A 19,503-nucleotide genomic window follows, 5' to 3' on the forward strand; every position below is an offset into this window, starting at 1 on the left:
TAATATCACTATGTGTCTTGTACAAGGTAAAAAGCTCTGTACATACAGTGACCGTACAATTGCTAATATCACTATGTGCCTTGTACAAGGTAAAAAGCACTGCACATACAGTGACCGTACAACTGCTAATATCACTATGTGCCTTGTACAAGGTAAAAAGCTCTGTACATACAGTGACCGTACAACTGCTAATATCACTATGTGCCTTGTACAAGGTAAAAAGCTCTGTACATACAGTGACCGTACAACTGCTAATATCACTATGTGTCTTGTACAAGGTAAAAAGCTCTGCACATACAGTGACCGTACAACTACTAATATCACTATGTGTCTTGTACAAGGTAAAAAGTTCTGTACATACAGTGACCGTACAACTGCTAATATCACTATGTGTCTTGTACAAGGTAAAAAGCTCTGTACATACAGTGACCGTACAACTGCTAATATCACTATGTGCCTTGTACAAGGTAAAAAGCTCTGTACATACAGTGACCGTACAATTGCTAATATCACTATGTGCCGTGTACAAGGTAAAAAGCTCTGCACATACAGTGATTGTACAACTACTAATATCACTATGTGCCTTGTACAAGGTAAAAAGCTCTGCACATACAGTGACCGTACAACTGCTAATATCACTATGTGCCTTGTACAAGGTAAAAAGCTCTGCACATACAGTGACCGTACAACTGCTAATATCACTATGTGTCTTGTACAAGGTAAAAAGCTCTGCACATACAGTGACCGTACAACTGCTAATATCACTATGTGTCTTGTACAAGGTAAAAAGCTCTGCACATACAGTGACCGTACAACTGCTAATATCACTATGTGTCTTGTACAAGGTAAAAAGCTCTGCACATACAGTGACCGTACAACTACTAATATCACTATGTGCCTTGTACAAGGTAAAAAGCACTGAACATACAGTGACCGTACAACTGCTAATATCACTATGTGTCTTGTACAAGGTAAAAAGCTCTGCACATACAGTGACCGTACAACTGCTAATATCACTATGTGCCTTGTACAAGGTAAAAAGCTCTGCACATACAGTGACCGTACAACTGCTAATATCACTATGTGCCTTGTACAAGGTAAAAAGCTCTGCACATACAGTGATTGTACAACTACTAATATCACTATGTGTCTTGTACAAGGTAAAAAGCTCTGCACATACAGTGACCGTACAACTGCTAATATCACTATGTGTCTTGTACAAGGTAAAAAGCACTGCACATACAGTGACCGTACAACTGCTAATATCACTATGTGTCTTGTACGAGGTAAAAAGCTCTGTACATACAGTGACCGTACAATTGCTAATATCACTATGTGCCTTGTACGAGGTAAAAAGCTCTGCACATACAGTGACCGTACAACTGCTAATATCACTATGTGCCTTGTACAAGGTAAAAAGCTCTGCACATACAGTGACCGTACAACTGCTAATATCACTATGTGCCTTGTACAAGGTAAAAAGCTCTGCACATACAGTGACCGTACAACTGCTAATATCACTATGTGCCTTGTACAAGGTAAAAAGCTCTGCACATACAGTGACCGTACAACTGCTAATATCACTATGTGCCTTGTACAAGGTAAAAAGCTCTGCACATACAGTGACCGTACAACTGCTAATATCACTATGTGTCTTGTACAAGGTAAAAAGCTCTGTACATACAGTGACCGTACAATTGCTAATATCACTATGTGCCTTGTACAAGGTAAAAAGCACTGCACATACAGTGACCGTACAACTGCTAATATCACTATGTGCCTTGTACAAGGTAAAAAGCTCTGTACATACAGTGACCGTACAACTGCTAATATCACTATGTGCCTTGTACAAGGTAAAAAGCTCTGTACATACAGTGACCGTACAACTGCTAATATCACTATGTGTCTTGTACAAGGTAAAAAGCTCTGTACATACAGTGACCGTACAATTGCTAATATCACTATGTGCCTTGTACAAGGTAAAAAGCACTGCACATACAGTGACCGTACAACTGCTAATATCACTATGTGCCTTGTACAAGGTAAAAAGCTCTGCACATACAGTGACCGTACAACTGCTAATATCACTATGTGTCTTGTACAAGGTAAAAAGCTCTGCACATACAGTGACCGTACAACTACTAATATCACTATGTGCCTTGTACAAGGTAAAAAGCACTGAACATACAGTGACCGTACAACTGCTAATATCACTATGTGTCTTGTACAAGGTAAAAAGCTCTGCACATACAGTGACCGTACAACTGCTAATATCACTATGTGCCTTGTACAAGGTAAAAAGCTCTGCACATACAGTGACCGTACAACTGCTAATATCACTATGTGCCTTGTACAAGGTAAAAAGCTCTGCACATACAGTGATTGTACAACTACTAATATCACTATGTGTCTTGTACAAGGTAAAAAGCTCTGCACATACAGTGACCGTACAACTGCTAATATCACTATGTGTCTTGTACAAGGTAAAAAGCACTGCACATACAGTGACCGTACAACTGCTAATATCACTATGTGTCTTGTACGAGGTAAAAAGCTCTGTACATACAGTGACCGTACAATTGCTAATATCACTATGTGCCTTGTACGAGGTAAAAAGCTCTGCACATACAGTGACCGTACAACTGCTAATATCACTATGTGCCTTGTACAAGGTAAAAAGCTCTGCACATACAGTGACCGTACAACTGCTAATATCACTATGTGCCTTGTACAAGGTAAAAAGCTCTGCACATACAGTGACCGTACAACTGCTAATATCACTATGTGCCTTGTACAAGGTAAAAAGCTCTGCACATACAGTGACCGTACAACTGCTAATATCACTATGTGTCTTGTACAAGGTAAAAAGCTCTGTACATACAGTGACCGTACAATTGCTAATATCACTATGTGCCTTGTACAAGGTAAAAAGTACTGCACATACAGTGACCGTACAACTGCTAATATCACTATGTGCCTTGTACAAGGTAAAAAGCTCTGTACATACAGTGACCGTACAACTGCTAATATCACTATGTGCCTTGTACAAGGTAAAAAGCTCTGTACATACAGTGACCGTACAACTGCTAATATCACTATGTGCCTTGTACAAGGTAAAAAGCTCTGTACATACAGTGACCGTACAACTGCTAATATCACTATGTGCCTTGTACAAGGTAAAAAGCTCTGTACATACAGTGACCGTACAACTGCTAATATCACTATGTGTCTTGTACAAGGTAAAAAGCTCTGCACATACAGTGACCGTACAACTACTAATATCACTATGTGTCTTGTACAAGGTAAAAAGTTCTGTACATACAGTGACCGTACAACTGCTAATATCACTATGTGTCTTGTACAAGGTAAAAAGCTCTGTACATACAGTGACCGTACAACTGCTAATATCACTATGTGCCTTGTACAAGGTAAAAAGCTCTGTACATACAGTGACCGTACAATTGCTAATATCACTATGTGCCGTGTACAAGGTAAAAAGCTCTGCACATACAGTGATTGTACAACTACTAATATCACTATGTGCCTTGTACAAGGTAAAAAGCTCTGCACATACAGTGACCGTACAACTGCTAATATCACTATGTGCCTTGTACAAGGTAAAAAGCTCTGCACATACAGTGACCGTACAACTGCTAATATCACTATGTGTCTTGTACAAGGTAAAAAGCTCTGCACATACAGTGACCGTACAACTGCTAATATCACTATGTGTCTTGTACAAGGTAAAAAGCTCTGCACATACAGTGACCGTACAACTGCTAATATCACTATGTGTCTTGTACAAGGTAAAAAGCTCTGCACATACAGTGACCGTACAACTACTAATATCACTATGTGCCTTGTACAAGGTAAAAAGCACTGAACATACAGTGACCGTACAACTGCTAATATCACTATGTGTCTTGTACAAGGTAAAAAGCTCTGCACATACAGTGACCGTACAACTGCTAATATCACTATGTGCCTTGTACAAGGTAAAAAGCTCTGCACATACAGTGACCGTACAACTGCTAATATCACTATGTGCCTTGTACAAGGTAAAAAGCTCTGCACATACAGTGATTGTACAACTACTAATATCACTATGTGTCTTGTACAAGGTAAAAAGCTCTGCACATACAGTGACCGTACAACTGCTAATATCACTATGTGTCTTGTACAAGGTAAAAAGCACTGCACATACAGTGACCGTACAACTGCTAATATCACTATGTGTCTTGTACGAGGTAAAAAGCTCTGTACATACAGTGACCGTACAATTGCTAATATCACTATGTGCCTTGTACGAGGTAAAAAGCTCTGCACATACAGTGACCGTACAACTGCTAATATCACTATGTGCCTTGTACAAGGTAAAAAGTTCTGCACATACAGTGACCGTACAACTGCTAATATCACTATGTGCCTTGTACAAGGTAAAAAGCTCTGCACATACAGTGACCGTACAACTGCTAATATCACTATGTGCCTTGTACAAGGTAAAAACCTCTGCACATACAGTGATTGTACAACTACTAATATCACTATGTGTCTTGTACAAGGTAAAATGCTCTGCACATACAGTGATCGTACAACTGCTAATATCACTATGTGCCTTGTACAAGGTAAAAAGCTCTGCACATACAGTGACCGTACAACTGCTAATATCACTATGTGCCTTGTACAAGGTAAAAAGCTCTGCACATACAGTGACCGTACAACTACTAATATCACTATGTGTCTTGTACAAGGTAAAAAGCTCTGCACATACAGTGACCGTACAATTGCTAATATCACTATGTGTCTTGTACAAGGTAAAAAGCACTACACATACAGTGACCGTACAACTACTAATATCACTATGTGTCTTGTACAAGGTAAAAAGCACTGCACATACAGTGACCGTACAATTGCTAATATCACTATGTGTCTTGTACGAGGTAAAAAGCTCTGTACATACAGTGACCGTACAATTGCTAATATCACTATGTGCCTTGTACAAGGTAAAAAGCTCTGCACATACAGTGACCGTACAATTGCTAATATCACTATGTGCCATGTACAAGGTAAAAAGCTCTGCACATACAGTGACCGTACAACTGCTAATATCACTATGTGCCTTGTACAAGGTAAAAAGCTCTGCACATACAGTGACCGTACAACTGCTAATATCACTATGTGCCATGTACAAGGTAAAAAGCTCTGCACATACAGTGACCGTACAACTGCTAATATCACTATGTGCCTTGTACAAGGTAAAAAGCTCTGCACATACAGTGACCGTACAACTGCTAATATCACTATGTGCCTTGTACAAGGTAAAAAGCACTGCACATACAGTGACCGTACAACTGCTAATATCACTATGTGCCTTGTACAAGGTAAAAAGCACTGCACATACAGTGACCGTACAACTGCTAATATCACTATGTGTCTTGTACAAGGTAAAAAGCTCTGTACATACAGTGACCGTACAACTGCTAATATCACTATGTGCCTTGTACAAGGTAAAAAGCTCTGCACATACAGTGATTGTACAACTACTAATATCACTATGTGTCTTGTACAAGGTAAAAAGCACTGCACATACAGTGACCGTACAACTGCTAATATCACTATGTGTCTTGTACAAGGTAAAAAGCACTGCACATACAGTGACCGTACAACTGCTAATATCACTATGTGTCTTGTACAAGGTAAAAAGCTCTGCACATACAGTGACCATACAACTACTAATATCACTATGTGCCTTGTACAAGGTAAAAAGCTCTGTACATACAGTGACCGTACAACTGCTAATATCACTATGTGTCTTGTACAAGGTAAAAAGCTCTGCACATACAGTGACCGTATAACTGCTAATATCACTATGTGTCTTGTACAAGGTAAAAAGCACTGCACATACAGTGACCATACAACTACTAATATCACTATGTGCCTTGTACAAGGTAAAAAGCTCTGTACATACAGTGACCGTACAACTACTAATATCACTATGTGTCTTGTACAAGGTAAAATGCTCTGCACATACAGTGACCGTACAACTGCTAATATCACTATGTGCCTTGTACAAGGTAAAAAGCTCTGCACATACAGTGACCGTACAACTGCTAATATCACTATGTGTCTTGTACAAGGTAAAAAGCTCTGCACATACAGTGACCGTACAACTGCTAATATCACTATGTGCCTTGTACAAGGTAAAAAGCACTGCACATACAGTGACCGTACAACTGCTAATATCACTATGTGCCTTGTACAAGGTAAAAAGCACTGCACATACAGTGACCGTACAACTGCTAATATCACTATGTGCCTTGTACAAGGTAAAAAGCTCTGTACATACAGTGACCGTACAACTGCTAATATCACTATGTGCCTTGTACAAGGTAAAAAGCTCTGTACATACAGTGACCGTACAACTGCTAATATCACTATGTGTCTTGTACAAGGTAAAAAGCTCTGTACATACAGTGACCGTACAATTGCTAATATCACTATGTGCCTTGTACAAGGTAAAAAGCACTGCACATACAGTGACCGTACAACTGCTAATATCACTATGTGCCCTGTACAAGGTAAAAAGCTCTGCACATACAGTGACCGTACAACTGCTAATATCACTATGTGCCCTGTACAAGGTAAAAAGCTCTGCACATACAGTGACCGTACAACTGCTAATATCACTATGTGCCTTGTACAAGGTAAAAAGCTCTGCACATACAGTGACCGTACAACTGCTAATATCACTATGTGCCTTGTACAAGGTAAAAAGCTCTGCACATACAGTAACCGTACAACTGCTAATATCACTATGTGCCTTGTACAAGGTAAAAAGCTCTGCACATACAGTGACCGTACAACTGCTAATATCACTATGTGCCTTGTACAAGGTAAAAAGCTCTGCACATACAGTGACCGTACAACTGCTAATATCACTATGTGCCTTGTACAAGGTAAAAAGCTCTGCACATACAGTGACCGTACAACTGCTAATATCACTATGTGCCTTGTACAAGGTAAAAAGCACTGCACATACAGTGACCGTACAACTGCTAATATCACTATGTGTCTTGTACAAGGTAAAAAGCTCTGCACATACAGTGATTGTACAACTGCTAATATCACTATGTGCCTTGTACAAGGTAAAAAGCTCTGCACATACAGTGACCGTACAACTGCTAATATCACTATGTGCCTTGTACAAGGTAAAAAGCTCTGCACATACAGTGATCATACATAGAGAGAGGTATTGATACTAACTGGTTTCACATAGAGATATCTCCTGACATAAAAATGCCCTTCTTGGGTAAGGAGAGATGCCACGTTATGTGCCAGGGTATGTCAGTGGGAACCTGGTGTCATGAGGGGATCAGAATACGGATAATAGGGATGAAGAAAACCCCCACAGATGTGTTGACTCTTTGTTTAATTAAGCAGAAATTGCTCCTTTTGAAAAGCAATTTCGCACAGGGGGCTCAGAGCTGAGCAAACAGTGTGGGTCAGTTAGCAGGAGGGGGTAAGAGGCAGAAAGAGGGGAGGGGGTAAAGGAACAGCTGGCCCTGTTTGTCATGTGAACTGCATACTAATTAGCTTACAAAACCTATAGCGCTGCTCCCCCACTAATTCCATATCATGACAATAAATCCCACAGGGACCTGCAGTAGCCGGAACACCAGGGCTGCCTGCCACAGATGGCTACAATGCTTTGGCTGCTAAGGGGTTAAATGAAATGGCATTACAAGGTCCGACTAGAGAGGAGACTCCGGAACTGCAGGGGAGACTTACTGATCAGCCTCACTAAACGTCACCAGATAAAATACTCACAAGGACTGGATTGGCTAGGCAGCGTCACGTGATGTCTCTTGATCCCATCAAACAGCAGTTCTGCGCCACCTCTGAAACAGAATAATAAATACATGAGTTATCCTGACATCCTCTGCACCGGGAGGCGGGAGGTACACAGAGAGCTGAGAGCAGACAAAGGATTCCCCGCAGGTTCCCCCAGCACAGGAGGGAGACATTTGCATTTCTATGTCACGCTCTCTGGGGTACCAGTAAAAAGTAAAGCAAGAAGGAACCTGCAGCTTATAGGGAACGCTCCTCACACTGTAACAGTACAGTCAAAGCCTAAATGATTTAATACAAAGGTCACAACATGCCTATTGTGTCGCTTAACTCTTGCACTGGCAGTAATACAGCTGTCCTCATCTAGTCGTGCACAGGGCTTGTTAATGGCACGCAGCGTGCACTGCTGCCTCTGGCCTCCTGCCCCACACACAATTATTTACAAGATTATCACCAATTACTGCCAATTTGGCACACACTACAGAAAAGGTTCCCCAGCCCTACCCTCGAGTACAATACAGAACCAGCGGTGGAGGAATAAATGCCAAATTTCTCCCCGAGTTGTTACTTCACATAAAAGTCGCATTCCCGGACAAGTGATAGGCTGCTACGTACATATGGCTCTTGCCATTGGTTTACCAGCTATACTGCTGCAGTACTAATCTCAGACAAGTGATTGGCTGCTACGTACATATGGCTCTTGTCATTGGTTTACCAGCTATACTGCTGCAGTACTAATCTCAGACAAGTGATTGGCTGCTACGTACATATGGCTCTTGTCATTGGTTTACCAGCTATACTGCTGCAGTACTAATCCCAGACAAGTGATAGGCTGCTACGTACATATGGCTCTTGCCATTGGTTTACCAGCTATACTGCTGCAGTACTAATCTCAGACAAGTGATTGGCTGCTACGTACATATGGCTCTTGTCATTGGTTTACCAGCTATACTGCTGCAGTACTAATCTCAGACAAGTGATTGGCTGCTACGTACATATGGCTCTTGTCATTGGTTTACCAGCTATACTGCTGCAGTACTAATCCCAGACAAGTGATTGGCTGCTACGTACATATGGCTCTTGTCATTGGTTTACCAGCTATACTGCTGCAGTACTAATCTCAGACAAGTGATTGGCTGCTACGTACATATGGCTCTTGTCATTGGTTTACCAGCTATACTGCTGCAGTAATAATCCCAGACAAGTGATAGGCTGCTACGTACATATGGCTCTTGTCATTGGTTTACCAGCTATACTGCTGCAGTACTAATCCCAGACAAGTGATTGGCTACTACGTACATATCCCTCTTGTCATTGGTTTACCAGCTATACTGCTGCATCACTAATCCCAGACAAGTAATTGGCTGCTACGTACATATGCCTCTTGTCATTGGTTTACCAGTAAAACTGCTGCAGCACTAATCTCAGACAAGTGATTGGCAGCTACGTACATATCCCTCTTGTCATTGGTTTACCAGCTATACTGCTGAAGCACTAATCCCAGACAAGTGATTGGCAGCTACGCACATATGCCTCTTGTCATTGGTTTACCAGTAAAAGTGCTGCAGCACTAATCTCAGACAAGTGATTGGCAGCTACGTACATATCCCTATAGTCATTGGTTTACCAGCTATACTGCTGAAGCACTAATCCCAGACAAGTGATTGGCAGCTACGCACATATGCCTCTTGTCATTGGTTTACCAGTAAAACTGCTGCAGCACTAATCTCAGACAAGTGATTGGCAGCTACGTACATATCCCTCTTGTCATTGGTTTACCAGTTATACTGCTGCAGTACTAATCCCAGACAAGTGATTGGCAGCTACGCACATATGCCTCTTGTCATTGGTTTACCAGTTATACTGCTGCAGTACTAATCCCAGACAAGTGATTGGCTGCTATGTACATATGCCTCTTGTCATTGGTTTACCAGATATACTGCTACAGTACGTATCTCAGACAAGTGATTGGCTGCTACGTACATATGCCTCTTGTCATTGGTTCACCATCTATACTGCTGCAGTACTTATCCCAGACAAGTAATTGGCAGCTACGTACATATGTCTCTTGTCATTGGTTTAACAGCTATACCGCTGCAGTACTAATCCCAGACAAGTGATTGGCTGCTACATATATATGCCTCTTGACATTGGTTTACCAGTTATACTGCTGCAGTACTTATCATAGACATGTGATTGGCAGCTACGTACATATGCCTCTTGTCATTGGTTTACCAGTTATACTGCTGCAGTACTAATCCCAGACAAATGATTGGCAGCTACGTACATATACCTGTTGTCATTGGTTTACCAGCTATAATGCTGCAGTACTAATCCCAGACAAGTGATTGGCTGCTACGTACATATGCCTCTTGTCATTGGTTTACCAGTTATACTGCTGCAGTACTAATCCCAGACAAGTGATTGGCAGCTACATACATATGCCTCTTGTCATTGGTTTACCAGTTATACTGCTGCAGTACTAATCCCAGACAAGTGATTGGCAGCTACGTACATATACCTATTGTCATTGGTTTACCAGCTATACTGCTGCAGTACTAATCCCAGACAAGTGATTGGCAGCTACGTACATATGCCTCTTGTCATTGGTTTACCAGTTATACTGCTGCAGTACTAATCCCAGACAAGTGATTGGCAGCCACGTACATGTCCCTCTTGTCATTGGTTTACCAGTTATACTGCTGCAGTAGTAATCCCAGACAAGTGATTGGCAGCTACGTACATATACCTATTGTCATTGGTTTACCAGTTATACTGCTGCAGTACTAATCCCAGACAAGTGATTGGCAGCTACACACATATGCCTCTTGTCATTGGTTTACCAGTTATACTGCTGCAGGAGTAATCCCAGACAAGTGATTGGCAGCTACGTACATATCCCTCTTGTCATTGGTTTACCAGCTATACTGCTGCATTACTAATCATAGACAAGTGATTGGCAGGTACGTACATATGCCTCGTCATTGGTTTACCAGTTATACCTCTGCAGTACTAATCCCAGACAAGTGATTGGCAGCTACGTACATATGTCTCTTGTCATTGGTTCACCAGCTATACTGCTGCAGTACTTATCTCAGACAAGTGATTGGCTGCTACGTACATATGCCTCTTGTCATTGGTTTACCAGCTATACTGCTGCAGCACTAATTCCAGACAAAGAATTGGCTGCTACGTACATATGCCTCTTGTCAATGGTTTACCAGTTATACTGCTGCAGCACTAATCCCAGACAAGTGATTGTCAGCTACGTACATATGCCTCTTGTCATTGGTTTACCAGCTATACCGCTGCAGTACTAATCATAGACAAGTGACTGGCAGCTACGTACATATGCCTCGTCATTGATTTACCAGTTATACTGCTGCAGCACTAATCCCAGACAAGTGATTGGCAGCTACGTACATATATATGCCTCTTGTCAGATTACCAGTTATACTGCTGCAACACTAATCCCATACAAGTTATTGGCAGCTATGTACATATGCCAGTCCTGGGTGTCTCACCAGCTGCTAAGGAGAATCAATGCTGCAGACCAGGACTACCATAACTTTTTTACCTTCCCTCTATACGTGTTTGCACATTAATCACATCTATAATTCTATTTACACATAAAATTCTACTTGCTCATATATACATGTCAACTGTTAACTATTGTAGATTATTTTCTAAATAGTTTATAATACTTCTGCTTTTTAGTTACCTTCCCCTTTTTTCTGCATATCCTATTATCATTATTATCTATACTAATTCCATTGTATATATGTTACTATTTATGGGTCTCATTAAGTTATCACTTATGAACAAACCTGTTCCCCTTTGCTGCAGTATTAGAGTTACTCGTTTACAGTTTAATCGAGAAAGTCAGCATATTTGACATATTAGCTAGCAATAAAGTGGAGTACAAGTATAATCACTAAGACTGATATTATTTTATATGTTTACGTATGATATTGGGTCTAGTATGTCATATAACTGATATTGATTTAAACATGTTTACATCTCTATCTATGCAATCACTATACCCAACATTCTCTTACATATAAACATCCAACCCTAGGAGGTGTGTTCTTTGGTTTCTATTAGTATTATGTTAATTGTTCCTGTCACTTGTAGTTTTGAGTTTACGTCTGTTCACTTTATAAACATATGTATACATGCACAATGTTGGGTCCAGTAATTCATACATACCGATACAGGTATATACATAGATACTTGTTTACATTTTTAATTATGAGATCATTATACCTTACGTTCTCTTACATATAAATATCCAACCCCAGTAGGTGTGTCTCTTTGGTTTCTATTTGTATTATGTTAAATTCTCCTGTCACCCGTAGCTTTTACCCTACATTTTATTTCTTTGTTAACATATGTTTATTAATAGGTATTATATATAGTTGAATCTCCTTTTTTCAGCTTGTATACAACTGTGTTTCAATCATTTTTCTCCAGGTGTTTAACACTGTTGTATGCTATAAATAGATTTAGAGTACCCTCCCCCACTATCTGTGAGTAGGGGGAAACCCGAAATGCGTCCTTAGTCTGGGGATGTGTGTTGCTCTTCTTACTTTTTAATTGTTTCGTATGTTGTATTAGCCCACGTTGATATTTTTTAACAAATAAATAAAGAGGATGTTATTTTGAGTCGTTCTAGTAACTTTTCTTCTGTGGATTTTGCACAAATTATCTCATACATCTTTATACAACTGACCATTATCTAATATACTTCATTCTCTTTTTATCCTTTGTTAAAGGAGCAACGTGCGAAGCACAGCATGTAAGCTAATGACAAGAGGCATATATGTGCAGCCACCAATCAGCAGCTAGTTCCCAGTAATGCATTGCTGCTCTTTAACAAAGGATATCAAAATAATTTAGTGAATTTGACACTGGAAGTAAACTGGAAAGTTGTTTAAAAATTGTTTCCTCTGGCTTATAACATTTTTTTAAAATGTTATCCTCACACAGACAAGTACATACACACACAAATACACAAACACACATACATACATACATACATATACATAAACACACACACACACATATATATATATATACATACACACACAAACACAAATACACACACAAACACACACATAAATACATACACACACATAAATACATACACACACACACACACATACATAAACAGACACACACAAATACACACATACATAAAAACACACACACAAATACATATACACACAAACACACACATACATACACACACAAACATAAATACATACATACATATAAACACACACACACATACATACATATAAACACACAAATGCATACACACACATACATACACAAATACATACACATATAAATACACACACACATACACACACCACACATAAATACATACACACAACACATAAAAACACACAAAACAAAAAAAAAGAATCATTTGAAAATTCAGTTCACCCTGTACTATATTGAAAACACATTAAAAACACATTATTTGATGTTTTACTTTGTGAATTTAATGTATTTTTGAAAATATACACTCATTTCAAATCTGATGACTGTAACACACTCCAAAAAAGTTGTGACAGGGGCAATTTAGAACTAATAGCGATGTGACAAGTTAAAATAAAAAGGTGATGTGAAACAGGTGAGGCAATCGTGTAAACTTAGTAAATAAGGAGCCTCCAAAAAAGGCCTAGTCCTTCAAGAGCAAGGATGGGTCAAGGCTCACCAATCTGCCAACAGATGTGTCAGCGAATAATCAACACTTTGAGAACAACATTTCCCAAAGACGTCAGTAGGATTTTGGGCATTTTACCTTCTACAGTGCACAATATACTTAAAAGATTCAAAGAATCCGGTCAAATATCGGTGCATAAGGGGCAAGGCCAAAAACCACTACTGAATGCGCTTGATTTCTGATCCCTCAGATGTTGCTGTCTCAAAAACGGTCATGAGTCTGATCCTGACATGGGCTCCAGAATACTTTGGTAAACCTTTGTCAGTCAAAACCATTTGGCTCTGCATCCACACATGCAAGTTAAGGCTTTACTATACAAAGCAGAAGCCATACATCAACACTGTCCAGAAGCGCAGCCAACTTTTCTGGGCTTGGTCTCATCCGAGATGGACAGTAGCACAGTGGAATCGTGTTTTGAGGTCCGATGAGTCAACATTTCAAATAGTTTTTGGAAAAAACAGCCGTCATGTTTTCCAGGCCAAAGAGGAAAAAGACCACCCAAGTTGTTATCAGCATCAGGACCAAAAGCCAGCGTCTGTCATGGTATGGGGGTGTGTCAGTGCCCATAAGAGGGGTAACTTTCACACCTGAGGGCACCATTAATGCAGAAAGATATGTACAAATTTTGGAGCAACATATTCTGCCACCCAGACGTTGTCTTTTCCAGGGACATCCCTGCATTTTCCAGCAGGACAACGCCAAACCACATTCTGCCCGGATTACAAGCACATGGTTGTATAAGCAGAGAGTGCGGGTACTAGCATGGCCTGCCTGCCTGCAGTGGCACATTATGGAGCGCAAAATAAGGCAATCAAACCCCGGTACAGTTGCACAGCTGAATACATGCATTATGGATGAATGGGGGGAAATTCTGCGTGCTAAACTTAACCAACTGGTGTCTTCAGTGCCCAAACGTAACAGTCAACAACAAGGTCCGTTTTCACAATATGCTTACACTGCTTATAGTAATGTGTGTATTATTTAAAAAATGCACAACATTATGTGCTTGATTTTATGAAATGATTGATGATTTATGCTGTGAATTTTAATTTTGATTCTACTGATGGCATGCAATTGGTTTTATGTATTAATTTATTGTATTTTGTTGCTTTTTATATGCTATTGTTCTCTATACAAAAAAATAAACATATAATTTATTAATATAACCCAGATAGGTCTTCATAATAGCCAGCTACTATACACATTTAGCTGCTTTTGGGCAGCGCAGCTGTATATGAATACTAGCCTGCAGATTTGGTTACTGCAGACATTGTAATTCCCTTTTTACAAGAAACAGACATACCAGGCTCTCAGGGTGAGAATTAGCTACTGTACCACTGCCAGCCATGTAATGCCAGTCACTATCTACTGCACAAGAATCAGATGTACCAGGCTCTCAGGGTGAAAATTAGCTTCTGTACCACTGCCAGCCATGTAATGCCAGTCACTATCTACTGCACAAGAATCAGATGTACCAGGCTCTCAGGGTGAGAATTAGCTTCTGTACCACTGCCAGTCATGTAATGCCAGTCAATATCTACTGCACAAGAAACAGAACGTACCGGGCTCTCAGGGTGAGAATTAGCTTCTGTACCACTGCCAGCCATGTAATGCCAGTCACTATCTACTGCACAAGAATCAGACGTACCAGGCTCTCAGGGTGAGAATTAGCTTCTGTACCCCTGCCAGCCATGCAATGCCAGTCACTATTTACTGCACAAGAATCAGACGTACCAGGCTCTCAGGGTAAGAATTAGCTACTGTACCACTGCCAGCCATGTAATGCCAGTCACTATCTACTGCACAAGAAACAGATGTACCAGGCTCTCAGGGTGAGAATTAGCTTCTGTACCACTGCCAGCCATGTAATGCCAGTCACTATTTACTGCACAAGAATCAGATGTACCAGGCTCTCAGGGTGAGAATTAGCTTCTGTACCACTGCCAGTCATGTAATGCCAGTCACTATTTACTGCACAAGAATCAGATGTACCAGGCTCTCAGGGTGAGAATTAGCTACTGTACCACTGCCAGTCATGTAATGCCAGTCACTATCTACTGCACAAGAATTAGATGTACCAGGCTCTCGGGGTGAGAATTAGCTTCTGTACCACTGCCAGTCATGTAATGCCAGTTGCTATTTACTGCACAAGAATCAGATCTACCAGGCTCTCAGGGTAAGAATTAGCTACTGTACCACTGCCAGCCATTTAATGCCAGTTACTATCTACTGCACAAGAATCAGACGTACCAGGCTCTCAGGGTGAGAATTAGCTTCTGTACCACTGCCAGCCATGTAATGCCAGTCACTATCTACTGCACAAGAATCAGATGTACCAGGCTCTCAGGGTGAGAATTAGCTACTGTACCACTGCCAGTCATGTAATGCCAGTCACTATCTACTGCACAAGAATCAGATGTACCAGGCTCTCAGGGTGAGAATTAGCTACTGTACCACTGCCAGTCATGTAATGCCAGTCACTATTTACTGCACAAGAATCAGATGTACCAGGCTCTCAGGGTGAGAATTAGCTTCTGTACCACTGCCAGCCATGTAATGCCAGTTACTATCTACTGCACAAGAATCAGACGTACCAGGCTCTCAGGGTAAGAATTAGCTTCTGTACCACTGCCAGTCATGTAATGCCAGTCACTATCTACTGCACAAGAATCAGATGTACCAGGCTCTCAGGGTGAGAACTAGCTTCTGTACCACTGCCAGCCATGTAATGCCAGTCACTATGTACTGCACAAGAAACAGATGTACCGGGCTCTCAGGGTGAGAATTAGCTTCTGTACCACTGCCAGTCACTATCTACTGCACAAGAATCAGATGTACCAGGCTCTCAGGGTGAGTATTAGCTTCTGTACCACTGCCAGCCATGTAATGCCAGTCACTATCTACTGCACAAGAATCAGACGTACCAGGCTCTCAGGGTGAGAATTAGCTTCTGTACCACTGCCAGCCATGTAATGCCAGTCACTATCTACTGCACAAGAATCAGATGTACCAGGCTCTCAGGGTGAGAATTAGCTTCTGTACCACTGCCAGCCATGTAATGCCAGTCACTATCTACTGCACAAGAATAAGACGTACCAGGCTCTCAGGGTGAGAATTAGCTTCTGTACCACTGCCAGCCATGTAATGCCAGTCACTATCTACTGCACAAGAAACAGACGTACCAGGCTCTCAGGGTGAGAATTAGCTTCTGTACCACTGCCAGCCATGTAATGCCAGTTGCTATTTACTGCACAAGACCCAATAAAGCAGGAAACAGATGTACCAGGCTTTCAGGGTGAGAAATAGCTTCTACAATGTGCTTGTTTACCCATATTTAATTACACATAATACAATGTAACTGTATATACGAGTGTAAAAATATGTATTCACATATAACAGTGTTATACATATATAATTACACATGTAACAGTGTAATAAATATATAATGACACATATAACTGTAATAAATATATAATGACACATATAACAGTGTAATAAATATATAATTACACATATAACAGTGTAATACATATATAATTACACATGTAACAGTGTAATCAATATATAATTTCACATATAACTGTAATAAATATATAATTAGGCATATATCAGTGTAATAAATATAAATATATAAGTACGCATATAACAGTGTAAAAAATATATAATTACGCATATATCAGTCAAATAAATATATAATTACACAAAATACTAAATAACTCATTATTTTGAGGGAAAAGCAGTGTGGAAAGCGCGTGTGCGCGCCATACGTGCACGTGTGAGGGCCCTGCATTGCATGATGGGACTTGTAGTTTGCCACATCCTGAGCAGCTTAGCCATCACCACGGTGCCTGTGGCAGTGCTGGATAAATACGGGACACGGACAGTTTATAATGACTACCGGGCAGCTCTGCTGCCTCACTCACCCGAACTCTAACTGCACAGACAAGGGCGCCGCCATGTTGTTACGTCACCGAAAGTACCGGAAGTTGTCGGTTGCCATAGTAATAGGGATGCTGATAGGGAGGTTTTTCTGTCAAAAACGGCAATAGAGATACAACAGAACTGCGCTGCTCTACAGCTAACCTCGGCTATGTCTTCCCTGCAGTGTGTCTAACATGACTGGTGCTGCCCTGCACAACCATTTTGTTCCTCCTGCAATAGGGTTGCCACCTCCACCATGTTTTCCTGAACACTTATGAGTTACACATGCTGCAGGGTATGCAGGGAGGAACATGTATTGTGTTTCTGGACAGCACTATTCATATTCCTCCCTGCACACCCTGCAGCATGTGTAACATATAAGTGTTCTGTATTTTAAGGGACGGGTGGCAACCCTATCCTGCAATGTCATAACTAGTGCTGTCCTGCACAACCATTTTGTTCCTCCTGCAATGTGTCTAATAACATAACTGGTGCTCTCCTGCAGTGTGTCTAATAACATGACTGGTGCTCTCCTGCAGTGTGTCTAATAACATGACTGGTGCTCTCCTGCACAACCATTCTGTTCCTCCTGCAGTGTGTCTAATAACATGACTGGTGCTGTCCTGCACAACCATTCTGTTCCTCCTGCAGTGTATCTAATAACATGACTGGTGCTGTCCTGCACAACCATTCTGTTCCTCCTGCAGTGTGTCTAATAACATGACTGGTGCTCTCCTGCACAACCATTCTGTTCCTCCTGCAGTGTGTCTAATAACATGACTGGTGCTGTCCTGCACAACCATTCTGTTCCTCCTGCAGTGTATCTAATAACATGACTGGTGCTGTCCTGCACAACCATTCTGTTCCTCCTGCAGTGTGTCTAATAACATGACTGGTGCTGTCCTGCACAACCATTCTGTTCCTCCTGCAGTGTGTCTAATAACATGACTGGTGCTCTCCTGCACAATCATTCTGTTCCTCCTGCAGTGTATCTAATAACATGACTGGTGCTGTCCTGCACAACCATTCTGTTCCTCCTGCAGTGTGTCTAACATGACTGGTGCTGCCCTGCACAACCATTTTGTTCCTCCTGCAATGTGTCTAATAACATAACTGGTGCTGTCCTGCACAACCATTCTGTTCCTCCTGCAGTGCGTCTAATAACAAGACTGGTGCTCTCCTGCACAACATTCTGTTCCTCCTGCAGTGCGTCTAATAACAAGAATGGTGCTCTCCTGCACAACCATTCTGTTCCTCCTGCAGTGCGTCTAATAACAAGACTGGTGCTCTCCTGCACAACATTCTGTTCCTCCTGCAGTGCGTCTAATAACAAGAATGGTGCTCTCCTGCACAACCATTCTGTTCCTCCTGCAGTGTGTCTAATAACATAACTGGTGCTGTCCTGCACAACCATTCTGTTCCTCCTGCAGTGTGTCTAATAACATGACTGGTGCTCTCCTGCACAACATTCTGTTCCTCCTGCAGTGTGTCTAATAACATAACTGGTGCTCTCCTGCACAACCATTCTGTTCCTCCTGCAGTGTGTCTAATAACATAACTGGTGCTCTCCTGCACAACCATTCTGTTCCTCCTGCAGTGTGTCTAATAACATAACTGGTGCTCTCCTGCAGTGTGTCTAATAACATAACTGGTGCTCTCCTGCACAACCATTCTGTTCCTCCTGCAGTGTGTCTAATAACATAACTGGTGCTGTCCTGCACAACCATTCTGTTCCTCCTGCAGTGTGTCTAATAACATAACTGGTGCTGTCCTGCACAACCATTCTGTTCCTCCTGCAGTGTGTCTAATAACATGACTGGTGCTCTCCTGCACAACCATTCTGTTCCTCCTGCAGTGTGTCTAATAACAAGACTGGTGCTCTCCTGCACAACCATTCTGTTCCTCCTGCAGTGTGTCTAATAACAAGACTGGTGCTGTCCTGCACAACCATTCTGTTCCTCCTGCAGTGTGTCTAATAACAAGACTGGTGCTCTCCTGCA

The 19,503-nt window shown here is 41.2% G+C and overlaps 1 protein-coding gene across 1 annotated transcript in view; it reads right to left on the bottom strand.

Annotated features, from left to right (window-relative positions):
* The window catches only part of URM1 (ubiquitin related modifier 1), a 99,027-nt gene extending 81,332 nt beyond the window's left edge, over nucleotides 1-17,695 (bottom strand). The window contains exons 1-2 of the mRNA XM_053695498.1: nucleotides 17,506-17,695; nucleotides 7,828-7,898 (exon numbers count right to left, since the gene is read on the bottom strand). Coding sequence (XP_053551473.1) covers nucleotides 7,828-7,898; nucleotides 17,506-17,540 — 106 coding nt within the window. The 5' untranslated portion in view covers nucleotides 17,541-17,695. The remainder of the gene's footprint in view (nucleotides 1-7,827; nucleotides 7,899-17,505) is intronic.
* Between the last annotated feature and the right edge of the window lie 1,808 nt (nucleotides 17,696-19,503).

This window comes from Bombina bombina, chromosome 12 (assembly GCF_027579735.1).
Source record: "Bombina bombina isolate aBomBom1 chromosome 12, aBomBom1.pri, whole genome shotgun sequence".
Taxonomy (NCBI): Eukaryota; Metazoa; Chordata; class Amphibia; order Anura; family Bombinatoridae; genus Bombina; species Bombina bombina.